General features: G+C 46.4%; 1 protein-coding gene and 1 pseudogene across 1 annotated transcript in view; one reads left to right on the top strand and one right to left on the bottom strand.

Moving 5' to 3' along the window:
• Positions 1–20402, bottom strand: part of MTCL1 (microtubule crosslinking factor 1) — a 117927-nt gene that overhangs the window by 19713 nt on the left and 77812 nt on the right. The window contains exons 7-8 of the mRNA XM_008159865.3: positions 12162–12392; positions 10472–10669 (exon numbers count right to left, since the gene is read on the bottom strand). Of these exons, the coding sequence (XP_008158087.2) occupies positions 10472–10669; positions 12162–12392 (429 nt within the window). The remainder of the gene's footprint in view (positions 1–10471; positions 10670–12161; positions 12393–20402) is intronic.
• LOC103303778 (small ubiquitin-related modifier 1-like) lies at positions 1950–6267 on the top strand (annotated as a pseudogene).

The raw sequence follows: 20402 nt of genomic DNA, 5'->3' as shown, positions 1-20402 counted from the left end.
TGCGCCGAAACCGGTTTGGCTCAGTGGATAGAGCGTCGGCCTGCGGACTGAAGGGTCCCAGCTTCGATTCCGGTCAAGGGCATGTGCCTTGGTTGAGGGCACATCTCCAGTAGGGGGTGTGCAGGAGGCAGCTGATCGATGTTTCTCTCTAATCGATGTTTCTAACTCTCTATCTCTTTCCCTTCCTCTCTGTAAAAAATCAATAAAATATATTAAAACAAAAAACAAAACAAAACAAAAAAAACAGCCTGGTACTGGCATAAGAACAGGTATATAGATCAATGGAACAGCACAGAAAGCCCAGAAATAAAGTCACACCACCAATAAATCAAACAAGTGCTGGTGAGGATGTGGATGAATTGGAATCCCAGTGCACTGTTGGTGGGAACTCAGACTCGTGCAGCCACTGTGGAAAACAGTATGGAGGTTCCTCAAAAGATAAAAAATGGAACTGCCGTTTGACCCAGTGATCCCACTTCTATGAATATATTCTAAGAATCCCCAAACACCAATTTGAAAGAATATATACACCCCTATGTTCATAGCAGCATTATTTACAACTAGAGGCCTGGTGCACAAAAATTTGTGCACTCAGGGGAGGTCCCTCAGCCCAATCTGCGCCCTCTCGCAGTTTGGGACCCCTCAGGGGAGGTCCACCTGCTGGCTTAGGCCCACTCCCCAGGGGATCGGGCCTAAGCTGGCAGTCAGACAATCCCTCTGGCAGCCTGGGAGCCCTCAGGGGATGTCTGACTGATGAATTAGACCCGCCCCCTGTGGGCTGAGTGGAAAGTCTTGATGTAGTTAAAAGCCCTGATTGCTGTTGGTACACTGGGAGGAATTGACCTCCGGTCCAATTGGTTGTGATGGCCTGCTGTGTCTATAACGGAAGAATTGCTGTGCTGGAGACACAGTAGGGCTTTGGTGCTCACTGAGTCTGCCTCTTGAATGTGTCCCTTATGAGAGTGGTTGAAATCTGGTGTTGTCCACACCGACAGAAAAGTCACTCTCACTCTCCGACCGATGGCCGAGAGTCCCGTAGGCGTCTGGGTCCCCCGCGTGTCCCCAGAAACTGGAGTTCAGAATGGTTGGGATTGTTGGTATCACTGGTGGGAATTGATCTCCAAGCCAGTTGGCTGTGAGGATCAGCAGTGTCTCCGCTGGGAGAGCTTCTGTGCTCAGCTTGGATGGGGCAGAGTCTCAGAATGGCACAGACATTGCCCGAATTAATGGCTGCGTGCCTCTGAGAGAAGGCTGCTCTCAAGCCTCACCTGCTGCCAAACAGCCCAGTTTCTCCCCGACCGCAGCTGGATTTCAGTGCAGTCGGGAGGTTTTGTTTTTCTCCCAAACGAGAAAGCTAGCCACGCAGCGTCTGCTGCCCTCCCTCTCCGCGCGCTGCAAGCAAGCCTGCCGTGTATTCAGCCGCCCACCCTTTCCGCGCTCACGGATCTCCGCACCTCCACGGCTCCTGAGGCTCAGCGTCCCCCTCTCTGTTTTTCTCTAGTTGTAGGTTTTCCACTCTGCCAGCTTTCCGGTGGTTCTGGACAGTGTGCGCTCTGTTTTCCAGTTGTAGTTTCAAAATTGTTGTGGTAGGGAACAATTAGGTGTTTACCTTATGCCGCCATCTTGGTTTCTTCTAATGCTACTTCTTCAAAATAGACTCGCCCAGGCCGTAGTATTTTGTGGAAGAGCCACACTCAAGGGGTCTAAGAGCCGCATGTGGCTTGCGAGCCACAGTTTGCCGACCACGGACCTACACCCATCAGCTTACACAGCACTAGGGCCAGCCTTTGTGCTTCTCGCAAGCAAATCAAGCCTAATGTTTTCATGTACATTTGGGTCCGAGGAATCAACATAACCTATTTTATCAGTATAAATTTAATCATCATGGCATGAGCTCAAAATTGCTTTGGGGTGAAGTTGGCCATGACAGCAAGAGAGTCCAGAGAATCATGCTATTGGCATTTGTCACTGCAATCACCCGCAGCAGCGTGTGGCATGGTAAGAAGCCACACTAGCTCTCTGCCTTGGTGCACAACAACAAGAACTGAGTCCAAGTAAGAATTTCTGAAGCCCCCGAATGAGCCATTGTTGGGCATGATCCTTCTAAACGAGTTTTTCACATACAAAGCCCCCAGTAATGATAACTAATATTGTTTCCCATGGGCCCGGGGGGATGCTAAATCATTCATTTCCATGACCTTGTGTTGTACATCAATCCTGGGTACGTACTGCCACGTTCACCATGTTACAGAGGAGGGACCACATGTGCAGATTGCTGAGGTCTTGCTGTTAGGAAGTGCAGGCCTGGACTGCAATCCAGGTCTGTCCCTTCCGAGGCTGGACAATCCAAGCTAGGATATTTGAATTCTGACATCACACCCTGCCTGGGCTTTCATTATTAGTTTTCACTTGGCCTCAGAGAAGCCATCTAATCTCTGTGAAATGAATTCTATCCCCATATCAAGGGAAATAATAATAGTGAGCCACCCTGAAAGAGTACCTCAAAGTTACTTCTCTCACTTTTCCTCTGGTGGTGGCCCTTATGGGGCTATGTCTGGGGGAAAGCAATTGTCCCAATCAAGTCAAGAATAGAACCAAGATGCTCTGGTCCATTTAAAGGTCTTTAGGTGAGAGTATTCCTGATACAGAGCTTCTGAACCTTCTGTGCCAGGGGCCCAGCTATGCAGCCTTTTAGCTGTGTGTCTGTTAGATATAGGCCAATGAAAAAGACCAACTTTTCGATCTCTTTAAGATCAGCTGGTTGGTTTTCTCACAAAGAAGGATAAAATGGCTCTATTATTTCCTCTCCCCAGGCTAAGGGCATTTCAGCCCTTCTGAGTTCATATCTCTTGGGTGAAGCTTAAATTAATCCCAAAACTGGCATCAGGAGCTTGACTGTGTTGTGAAGTGTTAAACTTTCTCTAAAAGGTTCAAGGTTAGGCGTCAGCTAACAGGACTGCTATCCAAGTATACAATAAATTATTAATAGAAACTGAGAAGGAAGTTTATGGAAAAGGTAACATACCAAGTTGTTAGTGATGCAATGCCAGCAATTTTATAAAATCATTCTTGCCTAAGATTTCTAAAACCTGTGTACTACAATTCTGTGAAAGGCTAAGTTATTATCAACTATTTTGCTTGCCTCCGAGCCATTTACTTTGGAAATGGCTTTAATAAAAAGTTGGAACAGATATATTGACCTGCTGCTATAGGCTAACCCACAAAAGCCAGTCATGAAATAGAGGTGATGGCCTCCACTTCCTATTCATTTAGGCTATTAGACACAGGCTCGGAGTTCCAGGGTGCTCTGGTAGCTGCTCGACACCCCCCCCCCCCCGCCCACGCACTGCATAGTTCCTATTGATACATATAAAGAGGGAGGCCTTTGCAGCAGGAGTCCCAAGACCAGTCCTTTCCTGTGAGATGCCCAGAAAGGATGCATGTGCACATCCAGCAACATTTTCCTATGTAAGCCAGTTATTATTCTTACCTTCATTGTTACATTCAGGTTAATTTTAAGATTCTTTTCTAAAACCATTATCCCCCCCCCCCCCCGCCCCACAGATAAAAGACAACGAGTCATTGAAGACTGGCGTGAAAATATGATCTCTGATAGAGGTTTACAGAGATGGCAGACTCATTTATGTAAAGAAATCATTTTTCCTCTGGCTGAGAACATACCAGGTGATCTGGGCCGTGAGGGCTCTGTGCCTGCAGGCCACCAAAATTTACACTGAGAGCTCCCCAAGAATAAATGTGGGTGTATGAAAGAACTAATGGACATATATTTAATACGTTATAAACCCAGAGATACCAGTCAAAAGTCTTCAAAGAAACCAGGGCAGGTCTGATGCAAATCAAGATATGCTGTACACTGCACATCTGGGGTGAACCCTGGGAGGTGGGACTGGGGCAGAGAGAGTCCTTCCTTAAATCCCCGTTAGTCCTTGTGACGGAAGCAAACAAACAAAAGCAAACAGCAAAAATAAAATGATTCATAATCATAAGCTCGGGTCCGGCTCCTTTTCTATAAAGTTGCATGACTCCTAGGTGAGGATATGAGGTTGCAGAGTCTGAAGAATGAACCATGGCATAACATACAAAATCAAAATGCAAAAGCTACTGAGGCTCAAGAAGAGAGTTTTCTTACTACAAAAAAAAAAAAAAAGAAAAAAAAGGAAGAAAGCCAGGGCATGTCACAGTTCTGACATGCAGGCCTTGTCTGGAAAAGGTGTTCTTTCTGGAAGTTTCTGCAGTTGGGGCAAAGTAGAAAGATGGGCTGCCAGGAAGTGGGTAGCTGGGCAACCGGTGAGTCGAGGTCTGAGAGGTTCAGGAAGCCAAAGGCGCTTTGGCTACAGAAGAAGGGCTGATTTTTACTTTTAGGGGAGCCCCGGAAGCCCCTGAGCGTCACATGAGTCCTGGATCAGTGACAAAGGCCCAGGGAGCAGGATCCACTCGGTCCTCAGTGAGGCTTTTAGTGACCAGCCCCCGCTGAAGACTGGAAGACTAATAGGAAACAACATGGCATCGGGTCCTGCTCTGAATTTTAGGTTAGATTCCTTATGTTTACACTTAGATGATTTAATAAAGAATAGTATGTCACATCCCTGAATGAAAAAAATAACTTCTCTTTTTGAAAAATTAACCCTATTCTTGGAAGACTGGCTGTTGGAACCATGGGGTCATAATTCTGGCACTATTAATCACCTCGTTTAAAAACAAACCTTGATTTCAGGGATTGCTAATGAATATTAAATGCACACACATCCTTAGCAGTGCTGGTCTCGCAAGCTTAACATAGCGGCAAGTGGCAAGCATCTTGGAGCTCAATGAGAACTATCTAACATGCCCCTGCCCACTCCCAGCCTCTGCTCTGCCACAGGCAAGCTTACTGTTCGCAAGGACAATCGGGTCACTGCTGCAGATCGCACAGCCGAGGACCAGTCAACAGGGAGCGTCCGCAGGGCCAAACACTTTCCAACCTGATGGTTTTCATGATCGATTTCCAAGGTTGACTCAATTCATGTAATTTTTCTATTTTTTTTTTTTTTTACCTCATTGGACATGATCAATGTTGCCATTTACTGTGTTCAACTTGGAGAATGTTCAATATGACAGAAATTAAAGACCAAGGCCCGGGAAATTTTGTTACTTGTGAGTTTATCCTTGGGAGAGAAGTTCAGCCTCGTTTCTCATTCTGCTTATCACCTGGTGGGAGGTGGGGAGGGGTTCTCAGAGTTTCTGAAAGGCCGTGGTCCTGCTCGGCAGCTCTGTAAGACACCCAGGCTGCCCAGCTAACACCCAGGCCACTGCAGAGCGGGCAACCCTTCTAAGGGAACTCGCAGGGAGCCAGCTGTCGCTTACAGTGGAGCTCACTCATCTTCTGTCCTTGGGCGGATGGCAGTGTGCCCTTAATGACTATGGAGAGATGGGTCCATTAAAGGCAGAGCTGATTCCCCCCTATCTGGGCTCTACCCTGGGAGCCCATTCACATGCCTCTGCTGCACAAAGTGGAAACCCATGGGTCCCTCGCCACTTGAAGGGGAAGATCTAAAAAATCAGCGTTGGAAGAGGAGGACAGGAGAGATGATATTAAAATACACTGAATGTGAGGTTCCAGCTGAGTGACTTTACATTAGTTTTCACCCCAGGGGTAAATTTTCCATGACTCTGGTTTAGAAAACCAGATGTTACATTTTTTTCTTCTTCTGCAAAGCATTTGGATGCGCATGTGAGAAACACCCAACACATGATCTTAGTGCAGCAGGTTTTCAACTAAATGGAAATCAAGAAATACTATTTGAGTTAATCACAGATACTTTACAGTATTGGTGGCCAATAAAACGGGTCCGGCAACAGGGCTGTGCTGTAGGGAAGAGAGACGGATTTGTAAACCCCGGAGCGAGGTTCTCTCTACCGTAGGCCACTGCTGTGCGGGGGAGACCCCCTGTGAAGCCACCACCCCCAGGTCTGGCCAGCAGGCAAAACCTTCACAAGCACCTGGGGGATAAGAAGGAAGGAGAATACATTAAACTCAGTCTTTGGACAGGATAGCCGCGAGATTCATTTCAAAGTGAAAATGGCGACACATCTCAAGACAGTGAAAGATTCATACTGTCAAAGACTGGGAGTCCAATGCCTTCACTCAGGTTTCTCTCGGGAGGTCGGAGAATTGCTGATAATCACACTCCAGAAGAACTGGGAATGGAGGAAGAAGATGTGACTGAAGTCTATCAGGAACACACAGGGGGTCCTTCAACGGTTTAGATAGTCTATTTTTTTTCTTTTCTCTCACACCTTTTTTATTCTTAAAAATAGTTCTTTTGTAATGTGGTGTTCAAAATGGGTTGAAAACTGGCACCCTCTTTCTTTTAAACATCTGGCAATGGGGAGTCTGGTGCCCATTATTCATTAGTGTTGGTTGTCATTGTGCTGATGGTGGGTGATGAAGCCTCAGCCCCCTCCGCATTGCCCTCTCCTTCTGAAATGTTACCTGTGTGAGCAGGGAGGCATCTTTTCCAGGACCGTGCCCTTCAGGCTTGTGCTCAAGACCTACGTTACCACCATTTGTCCACCATCCAGAGCTGAGGGGTCAGTGCTGACATGTACACATAAGGAACTGGTGGACATTGAAATTGGGTCTCTAAAGAACTGTTGGTCCAGAAAGAAACTCACTACAGACTGATTCATTTGCCTGTCAGCATAACTATTATTGCTCGTCTCACATTCAGTTCTTATAAGTATATCTCTAGGGACACATGATCTCGCTCATCTAGGGGAAATGATGAACAACACAGACTGATGAACAAGAACAGAACCAGAAACAAGGAGGCATCGATCGGACTAGTGGGCCTCAGAGGGAGGATAGGGGAGGTTGGGGGGAGGGGGGAGAGACCAACCAAAGGACTTGTGTGCATGCATATGAGCCTATCCAACGGTTAAGTTCAACAGGGGGTTGGGGCATCCGTGGGGAGGGGTGTGGGATGGGAATGGGGGGAAGAGGACAAATATGTGACACCTTAATCAATAAAGAAATTAAAAAAAAAAAATAAGGTCGACCAGGGCAGGTGCTCCTGACGACTGCCACCTGGCCCCGAGTTTCTAGCCCCGAGGTTCTATCACGTGTTGGCTGCACTCCTGGACCATGACTCTCCGGGGGAGATGGAAAATGTCCTTTCCTTGACGTGAAGCTACTTTTAAAATCTGAGGGACTGGACCCCACGAAAAGGAATATGAGGGTGGAGTCAAGATGACAGATCCGGTGAGAATAAAGACTAACAGCGGTGGCTTCACTCAAGAGAAAGCATTTAAGAGCAGAGAAAAATCTTGTCAGAAGATCCCAGAAAGTCCTAACTTTCATTAGCAGTTAATTAGGTATTCGAGTAGAAGTGGGTACAAAGGAACAATGCTCTTTTTTAGTTTATTTGTACTTTTTGGCCTGGGATATGGGTTTTAAGTGGACATCGTCTGTACCAGCTTCATTAAAATAAACAACACATTTGTTTTTAAAAAAAAAAAAAAACCTGGCAGATTTTAAAGGATTATTTTGCAAAGTAGCATTTTATTTTCTAAGTCATTGTTGGCAAATTCACCCCATGAGCTAAATTCTCCCCACGGACTCTGGCATTGTGACGAACTTCCTAATAACTGTAATTAAAAGTGCCTTTGAACACTCCTCCTTGAGTCACATTAGTCGGGGAAATGGAAGGGTGGGTGGGGGTGCGTGGAAAACAGCTCTTCAGTGTGACCACTGAGAGCTGCTTGTTCGCCTGGAAGGCATCTCCATTCCTCTCCTGGTGAAAACAAACACGCACTTGACGCAGTAGCACCCTTGACGCAGGTTCTGAATTGTGAAAACTGTTTGCTATTTAGTAAACTAGCAAATGATGCACATATTTTGTTTTTCATGTACTTGGCGATATAAGTAAAATTAAATCTGTCCCTTTGTTCCCTTTGAATGAGATCTTCCATGAGAAAGTCTTACACTACTACTGCATATATTTTGGGGACACAGATACTAATAGTTTCCATTTTGGGGGCTTAAGGATTTTTCTTTTTCCTGTTTAAAACACTTTTTATACTTTTTGATGTATAGTACTTGAAATTCTTACCAGAAAACGTGTTAATCACAGTTACTTGATTACAAATGAGAACTATCTAACATGCCCTTGCCTACTCCCGGCCTCTGCTCTGCCACAGTTTACTGTTCGCAAGGACAATTGGGTCACTGCCCTAGATTGCATAGCTGAGGACCAGTCTTTTGTGTTTTGGGTTTTGAAGCCTTTATTCAAACTATTTTTAAATGAGTGGTTTACTGTCAGTGTTGTTTTTTTTTAATAGCATATATTTCCTTTATTCTTTTATTTCTTTCTTCCATTATATATATATATATATATATATGTGTGTGTGTGTGTGTGTGTGTGTGTGTGTGTATATATATATATATATATATATATATATATATATATATATATATATATATATATATATGTTAGAAATCCAGGATATTGTCCTGCCACTCATGACAAATGCTCTGGCACCAAAAGTAACGGCCAATGTTTAAAGAGTAACAGAAAATTAGAGCAAAGAGTCTTTCAGACTCAGTCTTTGCTCACCAGGAATAAATCATTAAAACACCACATGGAGGAGTCTGCATGGTGACTGTTCGCCCGCAGTCCTGTGGGATTTTAACGTACTCTCCCTTGTCCAGTGAACCAGAGTAGAAAGAGTTGTCTACCATTACTGTTATTTGTTGATTTTTTTTATGATAATAGTCTATCCTTATGACACTTCTGCAACCAAATTGGATTTCCATCTCCCCTTTAATAGATATAGAGGACAATGATTATCATCTCTGCTGCTGTAATGTGTTAGGTATTTTATGCTAGTAGAATCTAGTTTAATTGTTTCAGGTGAAAAGTATTCTTTCAGTTTCCATTTTGAATGTGTATGGATTAAACAAACAATAAACTACTGAGAGAGAGAGAGAGAGAGAGAGAGAGAGAGAGAGAGAGAGAGAGGAAGAAATAAAGCAGCAGCTCTTCAGTTGTGAAAATCTTATTTGCATATGGAGAGAAAGCAGTAAGGGGGCCTGTGCTCACACATCACCACTTTCTGTCACTTGGATCTGAGGCCAAGTTGCTGACACAGCCTCTCCCGCTTGACCCTCTGAGGCTCAGGGCTGAGGGAGGGGCTGCAGCTGTGGCGTCCCCGCAGAGGGAGTGCCCAAATATGCTTGTGGCTGAGCGCCTGCAGCTGCACCCGCCCTCCCAGAGTGACTCTGGCCCTGCCCCTCACCACAGAGCCAGGGTCCAGGGCTGGGGCCTCAGGCTGTGCCCTATGGAACTCTCAGAGAAGCAACATAGGGTCCAAAAGGACTCAGAAGAGGAAGTTGGGAGTGAGGAAGCGTTAACAACTGGTGCCTCCCAAGGGCTCAACCCTCCAAACCCACCAAGGCTGCTGTTTCGTATAAAACTGAAAAAAATTCGGATGGTAGCTACAGTATCTTTTGGGTTATTAAGCAAGGTCTACCTGCTTAATAATTAATAAATGTGGCCTCTAGCAACACTACTAATTACTTAATATTTACACTGAAGTCCCACCTCTCTTTAATGCTTTAATTTTTTTAGGTGTCATCAAATATTTTTTATATTTCAAGTGACCCCAAAAGAACCTGAAACACTTTACACATTTGGGGATATTTTTTTTAAAAAGTACTTGTTCCAGCCCTGACCAGTTTAGCTCAGTGGACAGAGCGTGGGCCTGTGGACTGCAGGATCCCAGGTTTGATTCTAGTCAAGGGCACGTATCTCAACTGCAGGCTTGACCCCCAGCTCTGGTTGGGGCATGTATGGGAGGCAGCCAAACAGTGTGTCTCTCTCACATCGATGTTTCTCTCTCCCTGTCTCTCCCCCCTCTCTTCCACTCTCTCTAAAAATCAATGAAAAAAAAATATCCTCGGGTGAGGATCAACCAAAAAAAAAAAAAAAAGTACTTGTTCCTTCCTCCTTACGCGTTATATTACCAAACCAGTGCTATTTTCAAGTGCCCATTCAGCTGAGCATCCACACAGAAGCCCTGGACTTGCTTTTTTCTTCCATGATGGACACGTGGCACTCAGTATCCTTTCCTTGGAAGAACGGTCAGCTTTCATACGGCCTCAGACCACTCTACAGAATACTCTCTCTTTCTCTGTCTGAGGCACGTTCGCTGGCCTTCAGGGGACACAGCTAATCTGCTCTTCTGTGGTCCTTATTTATATGGGTAAGCCAAATGAACTAATGGGCTGACATCTACATAAAAGCCTTCATGATGTGATTTCTAGCAAAATTACAGCAACAGGCAGCCACAGGTGCCAGAGACATTTTCTGCTCCCCAGAACACGGGCCCATGATGGGAAATGATACAGACACAGGTTGGAGTCTTCTCTCCCAGGTGTGGGTAGCACGGGGGGCTGGGACGCGGCACCCACCTGCCCGTGGAGCTGCCCTCCATCTGCAGGCTGTAGCCGTGATCCGTGGTCACCGATCTGCACGGGGGAGTGTGGAGAATGCTCCCCGACTGAAGAGCCACAGCCTGGACCGTCATCATCTCGGTCTGGGTTGGCCCCGTTTGGGTCCCCCTGGACTCCAAGCTCCCCAGGCCTGGGGTAGAGCTCCGGGTGCTCACTCTGAAAACAGCAAGAGAAGATGATCACAAATTTACCCAAATCCTTCCGCTGTGCAGTCTGATTTTTATGGTTTGAGGATAATTACCCACTTTATGGGCTTTATCAACTCTTCACTTCTCAGCAATTCCCCCTAATATGCTCATGATGGCCCTTTCACTCACTGGTCACTTTCTCCATTGAAATAGCATGCAGTTTAGTAAGTACAGTTTACTAGAAAAGATTAGAAATTTTACTATTTATAAAATACTAGAGGCCCAGTGCACAAAATTCATGCACTCGGGGGGTGGGGGGGTCCCTCAGCCTGGCCTGCACCCTCTCACAGTCCAGGAGCCCTTGGGGGATGTCTGACTGATGTGGAGGCGGGAGAGGCTCTCGCCACTGCTGCTACACTCGCCAGCCATGAGCCTGGCTACTGGCTGAGCGGCGCTCCCCCTGTGGGAGTGCACTGAACACCAGGGGGCAGCTCCTATGTTGAGCATCTGCCCCCTGGTGGTCAGTGTGCATCATAGTGACTGGTTGTTCCACCGTTCGGTCAATTTGCATATTAGCCTTTTATTATATAGGATTATTGCTTACAGTTATGGTTTTAAATTAGAGGAAAAAGTTCAAAGTATTGACAAAACTTTACAACTACTTCTAGGTTTTGCTTAGTAATGGTTTTCTGTCATGGATATTTGGGAGCAGGTTGAATTAATTTTTGAAGACTTTCTTCACCCTGAGGAAAGCGGATCACTGTATTCCCATTCATAGGATGACTTAAAATTACTTACCCTGCTCACTAGAGTGAAAAGCAGCTGAAAGGTCTTTGGGGACTAAAAGGAAACCAACATGCTCAGTGTCAGAAGCAGCTGACAGAGTGGCGAGCGGTGTGGATACCAGCCTGCGCTCACAGAAAGCTCATGGCCACTCTGCTTAATCAATAAAGGGCCATCTGAAAACAAATAACTGTTCTGGTTCTGTTATGAATCTTGGAATGGAGGCATGTTCCCTTTCTTAGGAGAACACACACAAATTTCAGAGGCGGCAAGGAAGTGACCTACCCGGAGCTTAGAAGAAACCCTTATAAAACTGCACTGGCAGAATGGGCTCTGACATTTAGGAATAAAAATTTAAACTTAGAACTAGGTTTTACAAACTAGCATGGTAGAGGGAGAGAGTCAGGGATGGCAGGGTGATCACTTTAATAAATTTATAAATCAGCAACAAAAGAGATGGCAGCAAAACTTTGTCGCAGAACGGAGTTGCTGACCCATATACTCTTGCAACGAGGTCAAAGGACAGACCAGAACTCTCGGGCTGGTATATAGTAACTGGACAACCCATTGCATTTCCTTCGCCTGGAGCAGACTTGACAAAACGATCTGAACTAACAGAACATGACTGTGTGCAGGAGAGGGCGGGGGGGTGGGGGGGCACAGCAGTGCCTGGGGGTCAAGAACAAAACTGATGCAAATAACGGTGAACTCCCCATGAACTCTCCGGGTGGAGGTACCTCAGTGAAGTCCTCTCCTTCCTCCTCCATCTGTTTCCCTCGTCGCCAGTGCTTCAGCAGCCACCTGAGTTTGACGTAGAAAAGGAAAATGTTCTGCTTCAAGGACCGGAGCTCCTGCTGCACAAGACTCCTCTCATCACTCCAGGTCCGCTCCGGGAGGGCACCCTGCAGAGCCAGGCTGTGCATCTCCAGTTCCTTCCACCTCAGGGCGTAGAGGTGATCCTCCTCCATCTGGAACAGAAGGAAGGGGAGTGTGACAAGCAGCGATCCCCATGTGCCACCCAAACCAAACTATGTCTTTTCAAACTGCCATCCAATCCATACCATTTTGCATATGGTGCCTGAAATAGAAACCATCAAAAGTTTGGTGAACTCCTTGAGACGTTCACTATGTATAAAACATTCCGAGTTTTCTGATTGAGAAGGAAGTGCTATTTCAAGGTAAGGGATTATAATTTCTCCTGGGCAAGTCTCCCCTGGTGCTTTCAGATGTCTCTGGATGCCTTCAGGAAAATTATTTCTTGGACGCCTGGCTACAGCTCACTTACATGCAGAGTCCACCTGCCTCTGAACCTGGGCTTGCACACAAAGGCACACTGCGACTGTGAGGGGGGAAGAAGTAGGAATCCTTCACCTTGAATTCCTGGGCCTTCTGACCCCTCCCAACCCCCAGCCCCTGACAGAGAACAGCAAGCGAAGATGAGGCCCACAGGGAGCCTGTGAGGGAGAGCTGGGGCCTGCAGACACTCTTCCAATCATGAAGTACTCCACTCACATGGTGGTGAGCAAACAGCGAGGTATGTCCATCACCTACATCCACTTCCATGCCTAAGATTTCACATTCCCATTACATGTGGGTAAGTCTTAAGGAAATAAAAGCTCTGCTAAAAAGAAAGGTTTTCCATCTCTCCATCAAGTTCCTGCTTTTACAGCACAGGTCTAGGCACGCTTCCAAGCCATAAGCAATTATTGTATGTCAGTAATGACTAAGCAAAAGGGTATGGATACGATCTTAATCTACTTAATCTTACAGTAGCTGAAGTGGGGTGAAAAAGGGATTAGGATCATTATCAGCTGTCTTCTCCTAATTTAACACTCTCTCCTGCGCCAAAAACTAAGGCGGTGGGTTTTGTTTTGTTTTCCTAAAGTACTAGGTTAACGTGTGGAAACCATGGGAATATGACTACCACTGCCTGGGTCGATGGATGTGGCTGTGCTGAAGGCCAGTGAAGAGCAGAGGCAGCTCTGGGGAGGCCCCTGGTCTGGGCAATGACTGCATGGCTACTGTCCTAGCACCAGATCTGTTTGCACTTCTAGCTGATTCAATTCAGCAGCTCAGCTGCCCTGAGTCCCACCCCTGGTTCCCCTCCTCTGGACACAAGAACGGCTCAGAGTGGGTAAGGGGCAGCCTACTGTACTGGAAATCCAGTTCTCAACTTACCTTAGGCCATTAACTGCCTCTGGTAGTTTCTAGTCCTGTTACAAAATGGTTAAGCTAACAGGGAGTGCTGTGCAGAGTGCCTAGCTCAAGGCAGGTAGGTACTCCAGAGGCGACAGAATGTTAATAAGAGAAGCAGCACTGGGGGTGTTCTTTTAGTCCCTCCTGGAAATGCCCCTTCCTGGCTTGCTCTCTCTGACCGCTCCTCCCCTGCCCCGCGGCCTCCGCTGTTCCAGGACTCCACGTGCTTCCCCAGGTGCAGAGTGGCTGCTGTGCCCTAGGGTGTGCTAGGGACACCTTCCCTTCCATTTCCCTCTGAACAAGCCTGGGTGACATCACACCACCTGGGGCCAAGGTCTGGGAGCCTCTTCCACACGCTCCTTCATCCTGAATACAAGCACTAGAAACACCTGGGACCCTGCCACTTGGCTATCAGCATCTCCAGGAATAAATTCATTTTCAAAGAGGATTTTTGGTGCAATTACTTAGGAATTTACCTTCTGGGTAATAGGAAGCCATTTTCCTTTTGTAACAGTATGTGACACTGGACCTATCAATGAAACGTTTAAAAAGGCTGTGCGTCTGCTGGTGGAGGTTGGCAGAGCACTCAGATCTGGGCCCTCAGCTTTGCTCTCCCCAAGCCTCGAGGTGCCGAAGGCGCGCCCTTAATCAGGTTTGACCTACTTAGGTGAGCAGGACCGTGGACAACGTGGGGCCGATGAGTTAAATGCTTGGATACCTTATTGTGCACCGGACATGCATGTTACAACATCGTGGTGCCCTGGTCAAGACCAACTGGTTTTTGTTTTTAAAAGTACAAGTATCTTTCCCAATTAAAAAAATAAATAAAAATACAAGTATATTTTGAGACTACAAGGGGGGAAAAGGCAGCAAGGGCGATTCTGAGCCTGCATATGTTTACAGATTTGAGGTGGCAGCAGGGACTGGGCAGTCCTCGGGGAGGCCCTGGGCAAGGAGTGCCTGTGTCTGCGAATCCTTCCTACTGGGCGCTCTGGGAGAGGATTTAATGGATAAAGGGTAATTAGCCAGTAACAATTTATTCTAAAATAGCTAGAAGAGCTAATGAAGCCACAGCTCAATTAATGGACGTTTTCTGAAGACAACGGTTTAGGGTGAGTTGTCCTTTCATCTGCAGCCTCCTGGGAATGCCCCTTCCTGGTTTGCCCTCTGACCTCTGCCCCACTGCCCGAGGCCTCCGCTGTTCCACGCCTTCCCGCACTTCCTAAGGCGCAGAGGCTCCTCTGCCCTGGGTGTGCTGGGGGACACCCCCCCACCCCCAAAGTTGTTGGACACACATTCATGTCCAGGTGCATTAGGGCCCTTATTTTACTTTACTTTTCTGGTCTGGATGCAGGGAAATTTAGATTAGGTATTAAGAACTCCCTGAGACCACACCGTAAATACTGAAAAAGCGTATTTTTGGACAGAAAGGAAGACAGCTGTCTTTATGAGTTGTCTGAGAGGGGCGCCGGACTGGATGACCTTTCCATACGCCCTCCAGCCCATGCGTTCAGGAGCCTGTGCACGACAGACAGCGTTCTTTTACAACCTATCTTGTCATCTCTCTGGAGGGGCTCTGTGGTCTGAGACATGGTTGTGCTGAAGTCCACGTGACATATTTACCTTTCAGATCTTGTGTGTAAGTTTCTCTGTCTCCTCTTGATGCAGCCTGGTCGCCTGTGCAAGCTGACCCTGTAGCTCCTCTGTTCAGGTAAAACGGGGGGGGGGGGGGGCGCCCTGAGCTGATCAGTGGGATAAAGGAAGGGGTTTAGTGGACGGGTGAACCCTGCCTGGTGTGAAGACGCAGGACAGACCTCTGCACATGCCAGGGACACGCGTGGAGCGACACGGCATGTGCGCTGCAGCAGAGGAATGACTCGGTGGCAAGTCCCCCGGGATTCTGCCCTGGGCCCTTGTGTTATCTGAGGAGGACAACTCCACCTGCCCTGCACCTCTCACCCAGGAGACCAGGTGAGTAAGTAAGTGGTGCCTATCTCCTGAACTTCGAACACCGCAGTAACCACAACCCAGACTGAGCAGCGAGCCTGGGTACACCAGAGGTATCTCTGCTACCACAGCAGCTTCTAGAGTTTTATGAAATGCTGGGGGCGATCAGAGCTGGCGATTATGACAGTCAAGCATGACCCCTCACGCAGAGTCGGCTTCTTAGATTCACTGCCCAAATTCAAACATGTCTAAGTTGCATAATTAACTTGTTTGCATGCTTTCTTATCAGAGTCTGCCCTGCCTTCCTTTTCTCCTGGCAGTCCTATCCTGGCTGCTCACAGTAATTGGGGTGGGGGCTCCTCCAGTTAACAGACATGGTTTCCGGTCTCTCCACTGCACACAGTCTGTGCCTAAGGGGAATTGCACAAAAACCTGCCTGTCACATTTCGAGTTAAAAATAGTTAAAGGAATCTCTTAAAACTCTTTTTATTGGTAAAGTCTATCTTTCATGCCTTTTATGTCCAAACGGCAAGGATAGAGGAGCCACTCTCTACTCCCTACTACTTTCGAAATGTGTTTTTTAGAGATGGAAACACTGTCATATTAAAAATCTTAGGCATCATTAAAATGGAAGCATGAGATTTTACCCACTGGTTTATGCTACCTGAGGATAGATGATTTGTAAAGCTAGGCATGGGAGTGGATTGTTGCAACAAAAACCAGGATCATTTCACTAGTTTCTTCTGATTACCTTTAACTAATCTGTTCTTTTTCATTTGCTCGTCCTAATCTGATGTTATCTGAGTTGTCGTGATTGAAAACCACACCCCCAAAACAGGAGACACAGAAAATAAAAGGGTAGATCACTTCCCTTCGCATAAGGGAAGACCAACAGGGAGTTTACAGAAGGAAGGATTTATACAGAGAAAATCAGACACACTGGGATTCACCAACTCTCCCATTTTTGAAAGACGGAAGTGCATCCTACTTTCAAGAACTCCTGAGAACATGAATGCTTCTTTGATTTGTTAGTTATTACAGATAACTAGTGTAGTCATTTATATTTGCTAGGCAAGGTTTCGAGTTCTCTTTGAAGAGAGGCACTTCTCTACCCATTGAATTTGCTCCAATGGCTAACTTCTCATTTCTATCTTACTGTTTTTTAATGTGTGGGGTCCTTTACAATAATGACTCTTTTTTTCTTTTCCTGTTTGCTTATCTTTCGTAGTTTTAAACACATTTATTTTATAGTTTCTTTCTGACAGTTCTAGAGTCGGAAGGTCTTAGCGCTGGATCCTGCCGTTGGACACTGGCTGACTCCTGCGCCAGGTGTGTGATTCTGGCTTGGGTGTTTGCAATTTTGCATCGTGAGGTCATCTTCAGTGGGGAGTCAGCTATGATCTCATATGTGACATGGCTGACAATGTGCCTCCAGAGGGGCTTTGTGTTTGCAAAAGCCAGCAACAGAACATAAACCTTCCTTTCCTTAGGGACTCCTGGGCCTCCGGGTGACATCAGTTCAAAGCCTGGTCCTGGCGAGGCTACAGGGGGAGGGGGAGACTCCATGCTGGTGGACAAGATCCCTGCTGCCTTCCTCTCCCATAGGCAGATGTTTCTCCAGTTTGGCCTTTCACGACGTGCAGCCCTTTGAGGGTCCTGGTTCATGTCTTTCTCTGCCTGTACTGGGCCCAAGGCCCTGGCTCCTGTCCTCTTAGAGCTATTAAAACCCAAGGCTCTGGGTATGAATTCTGGCAACTTTCCACCCACCTCACCCAAAGGCCAGACACTGCTCTGGTTTTCAATTCCGAAATCAATTCCAACCGCTGAAGGTTGTTTTTTTTTAACTTCCTTGGGAATTCAGCTTTATATTTTAAAGGACATTTTATATTGTATGCAGCATTTTCTTCAACAAATCTTTATTAAGCACCTATCGTGCTAGGCACTCTACTAGGGGTATAGCAGGAAGTAAAGCTGCCCCAGATCCCGGCCCTCCTGGGGCTTCCTGTCTGGCTCTTTAGGTGTTTCGCCCAGTTGGGTTCTCAGGTTACCCCCGCTGCTCTGGGACATATTACTCTATACCTTTAAAATGTAAAAATCCTCCATGCTCTAACACGGTTGGTATTAGCCCAAAGCTCCGTACCAGATGTTAAAATGGGCACCCTAATTAAACTTATCTTTTAAGAAAAAAATATTAATTTATTTTCTATTTATTACACTAAACTATTCAGTTCAGCTTTAATCTTAATAATTATATAGACCATTTTTAGTTTAAACAAACACGAGTCTCATACTCCAGGCATTGTTCGACAAGCGGTCCCTGTGTCTGCACACCCCTTTGGAGGCCTGTTCCTCAGGGGCATCTGGTTTACCTACAGCGGCTCCCGTGGTGTCTGCGGAGACTGGTCAACAACACAAACCTTTAGATCATCTATTAGAAGTTTTACTTTCCTGCACTGTTCATTTTTGCTGACGGAATACTAAAACTACAACAGCTAAGTCTCCTAGTCGGCATGCCGTCACCCCAGTGTTACAAAAACAAAATGCAAACAGGCTCTGGCAAAGTATTTGTCCAGAACTAGCCTACGCAACACAACCACTCACAGCCACAAACATCAGAAGAAAGTTTTCACGTAACACACAGATTTCCTCCAGAAAAGAAATACTTCCCTTCACGACCAGGCTCCCCAAGATTTGATTCTAAAATCATCCTTGGATACCGAAACCGGTTTGGCTCAGTGGATAGAGCGTCGGCCTGCGGACTCAAGGGTCCCAGGTTCGATTCCGGTCAAGGGCATGTACCTTGGTTGCGGGCACATCCCCAGTAGGGGTTGTGCAAGAGGCAGCTGATCGATGTTTCTCTCTCATTGATGTTTCTAACTCTCTATCCCTCTCTCTTCCTCTCTGTAAAAAATCAATAAAATATATTTTTTAAAAATGCTAGATTGTCAATACTTAAAAAATAAATAAATAAATAAAATCATCCTTGGCCCACTTACCTAAGATTGTGATTACACATCAAACAAATCCACCTTGACATGCCTGTGTGAAGGCAGTTTATGTAAACAAATACTACCCCTACTTGGTTCTGAGGCCGTGGAGGCCTGTTCATCTCCACATCACAACCACCTTCCCTGTTCATGTTCTGAAACCCTGGCCATGCTTTTCCCTAACGGCTGGGTCCCACACCCACGTACACAGCCGATTTCCTGGACATCTTCAGAGAAAGGGGCTTGTAAATTACCTCCCACACCTAAGAAGATAACTGCACTACCTCATTCTACAAAAGAAAAGGAATGCTTTCCATGAGGGCATTAACAATGCCATCACCTAACAACACTACTGTCACCAGAACTCTGTTCCAGCTCTCTCACCGTGACTTCATATTCTGGTGAGTTCCATTTTGTTCCGGCCAGTTTTGTTACTGCTTCTCCCCAAAGCAGTAGATGAGGTCAACAAATGTGCACACATGCTTGGCATAAAACCAGCACGCATCATTCTATCGTGGCTGGTAGGGCACAGCTGAGGCATAAGTGATCACAAACGCTCCGTGCGCTTAGCCGATTAAAGGATAAAGGGGGAGCTGGGGGAAGAGAGCCCTTTGAGATTTCTGAAACCCAATCCTCTGGGCACAGGCTTGGTTTCATTTATATCTGAAATCTGACCAGTGCCCGTGCTTGGCTACTCCTCATTGAGAACTATTTTTAAGGTACCCTGCACATTCCAAACCACATATTCTATACATTGCTCTCTCTTAACAAATGGAAATCTCTCACGCGGGGCAAAGTCAGGGAAGAACCTGGTGCCAGGTGTGAGAATCTTGCTACCATCTACTGAGACGAACAGGCAACAGGAATACTGTTTGTGTGAAATCCTTTTTTTTTTTTTTTTACCAGTTAATTTTTGTGTGGTTGCATTAATGGGTCAGTGAGTGTTAACAGACTCTGAGTTCAGCTTCCTCTGCCCATGACTGTTTTACGAGGGCAGGGCGTGGATATGCCATTCCCTTCCCGGACTTGTTATATGTGCCATCCGAGCAGCAGGCTTCCTTCACAGATTTGTTATCTGCTAAAATGCCACCGTGTAAGAATGTAGATTTTTACTTTTCTCCTTTTGTTGTTATTGCTGCTACTGGTACTACTGGTACAATTCGTACAAGTAATAATTTAACCTGCCCCAAACATCTGAATTTTCCAAAGTAAGAACTTACCTTTTCCCCCTTTCCCTAAATAGGAAAATCTATCAGGCGGAAATCCTAGAAGGTATTTCACAAATGGAACTTGAGAAATGGATCCTTTTTTAAAACTTCAGCTGAAAGTCAGAAAGTTGTTTCTTCTTCTAAGCCACTGATACTAGGCGTCCTATAAGGCTCCATCCCTTCCCCGAGGCACGAAGGCTAAGAGCTGGGGGAAGTTCGGACGTGGTAGCAGTTGGCTTATGCAGGTAATTAGTGGTAATTCCAAAGGGAATGTAGGAGGGAATACACTGCTACGGGTGCACGCAGCCTCCGTCTTGGCCTGCTTCTAGAGGAAAGCCTTGTGCTTGCCTCTCCCCTGGTTCCCGGGGGGTCTTCAACAGGAGGAGTCAGTCAGCTGCCCTGATGGGGGCCTGGGTACCCTTTCCATCATGGCCTCAGAGGAAAGCAGTTGTAAGCACTGCGTTCCGGATGTTTTCATTCAAAGGCTTTTAGGAGTTCTTTCTAGAACTGTCTGCTGTACCATTTCAACCCAATGTAGTATTCAAAGACCAAACGAAGCTGTCTGTCAGGGTGACATCACCCAAGGGACAGAGCACCCCAGACCCAGACTCCACAAGGGTGGATATTCGGCTCCTCAAAA

The sequence above is a fragment of the Eptesicus fuscus genome, chromosome 12, assembly GCF_027574615.1.
Source record: "Eptesicus fuscus isolate TK198812 chromosome 12, DD_ASM_mEF_20220401, whole genome shotgun sequence".
NCBI classification, from domain to species: domain Eukaryota; kingdom Metazoa; phylum Chordata; class Mammalia; order Chiroptera; family Vespertilionidae; genus Eptesicus; species Eptesicus fuscus.
The sequence above is the reverse complement of the archived record's forward strand: the minus strand, read 5'-3'. Positions and strand labels throughout refer to the sequence as shown.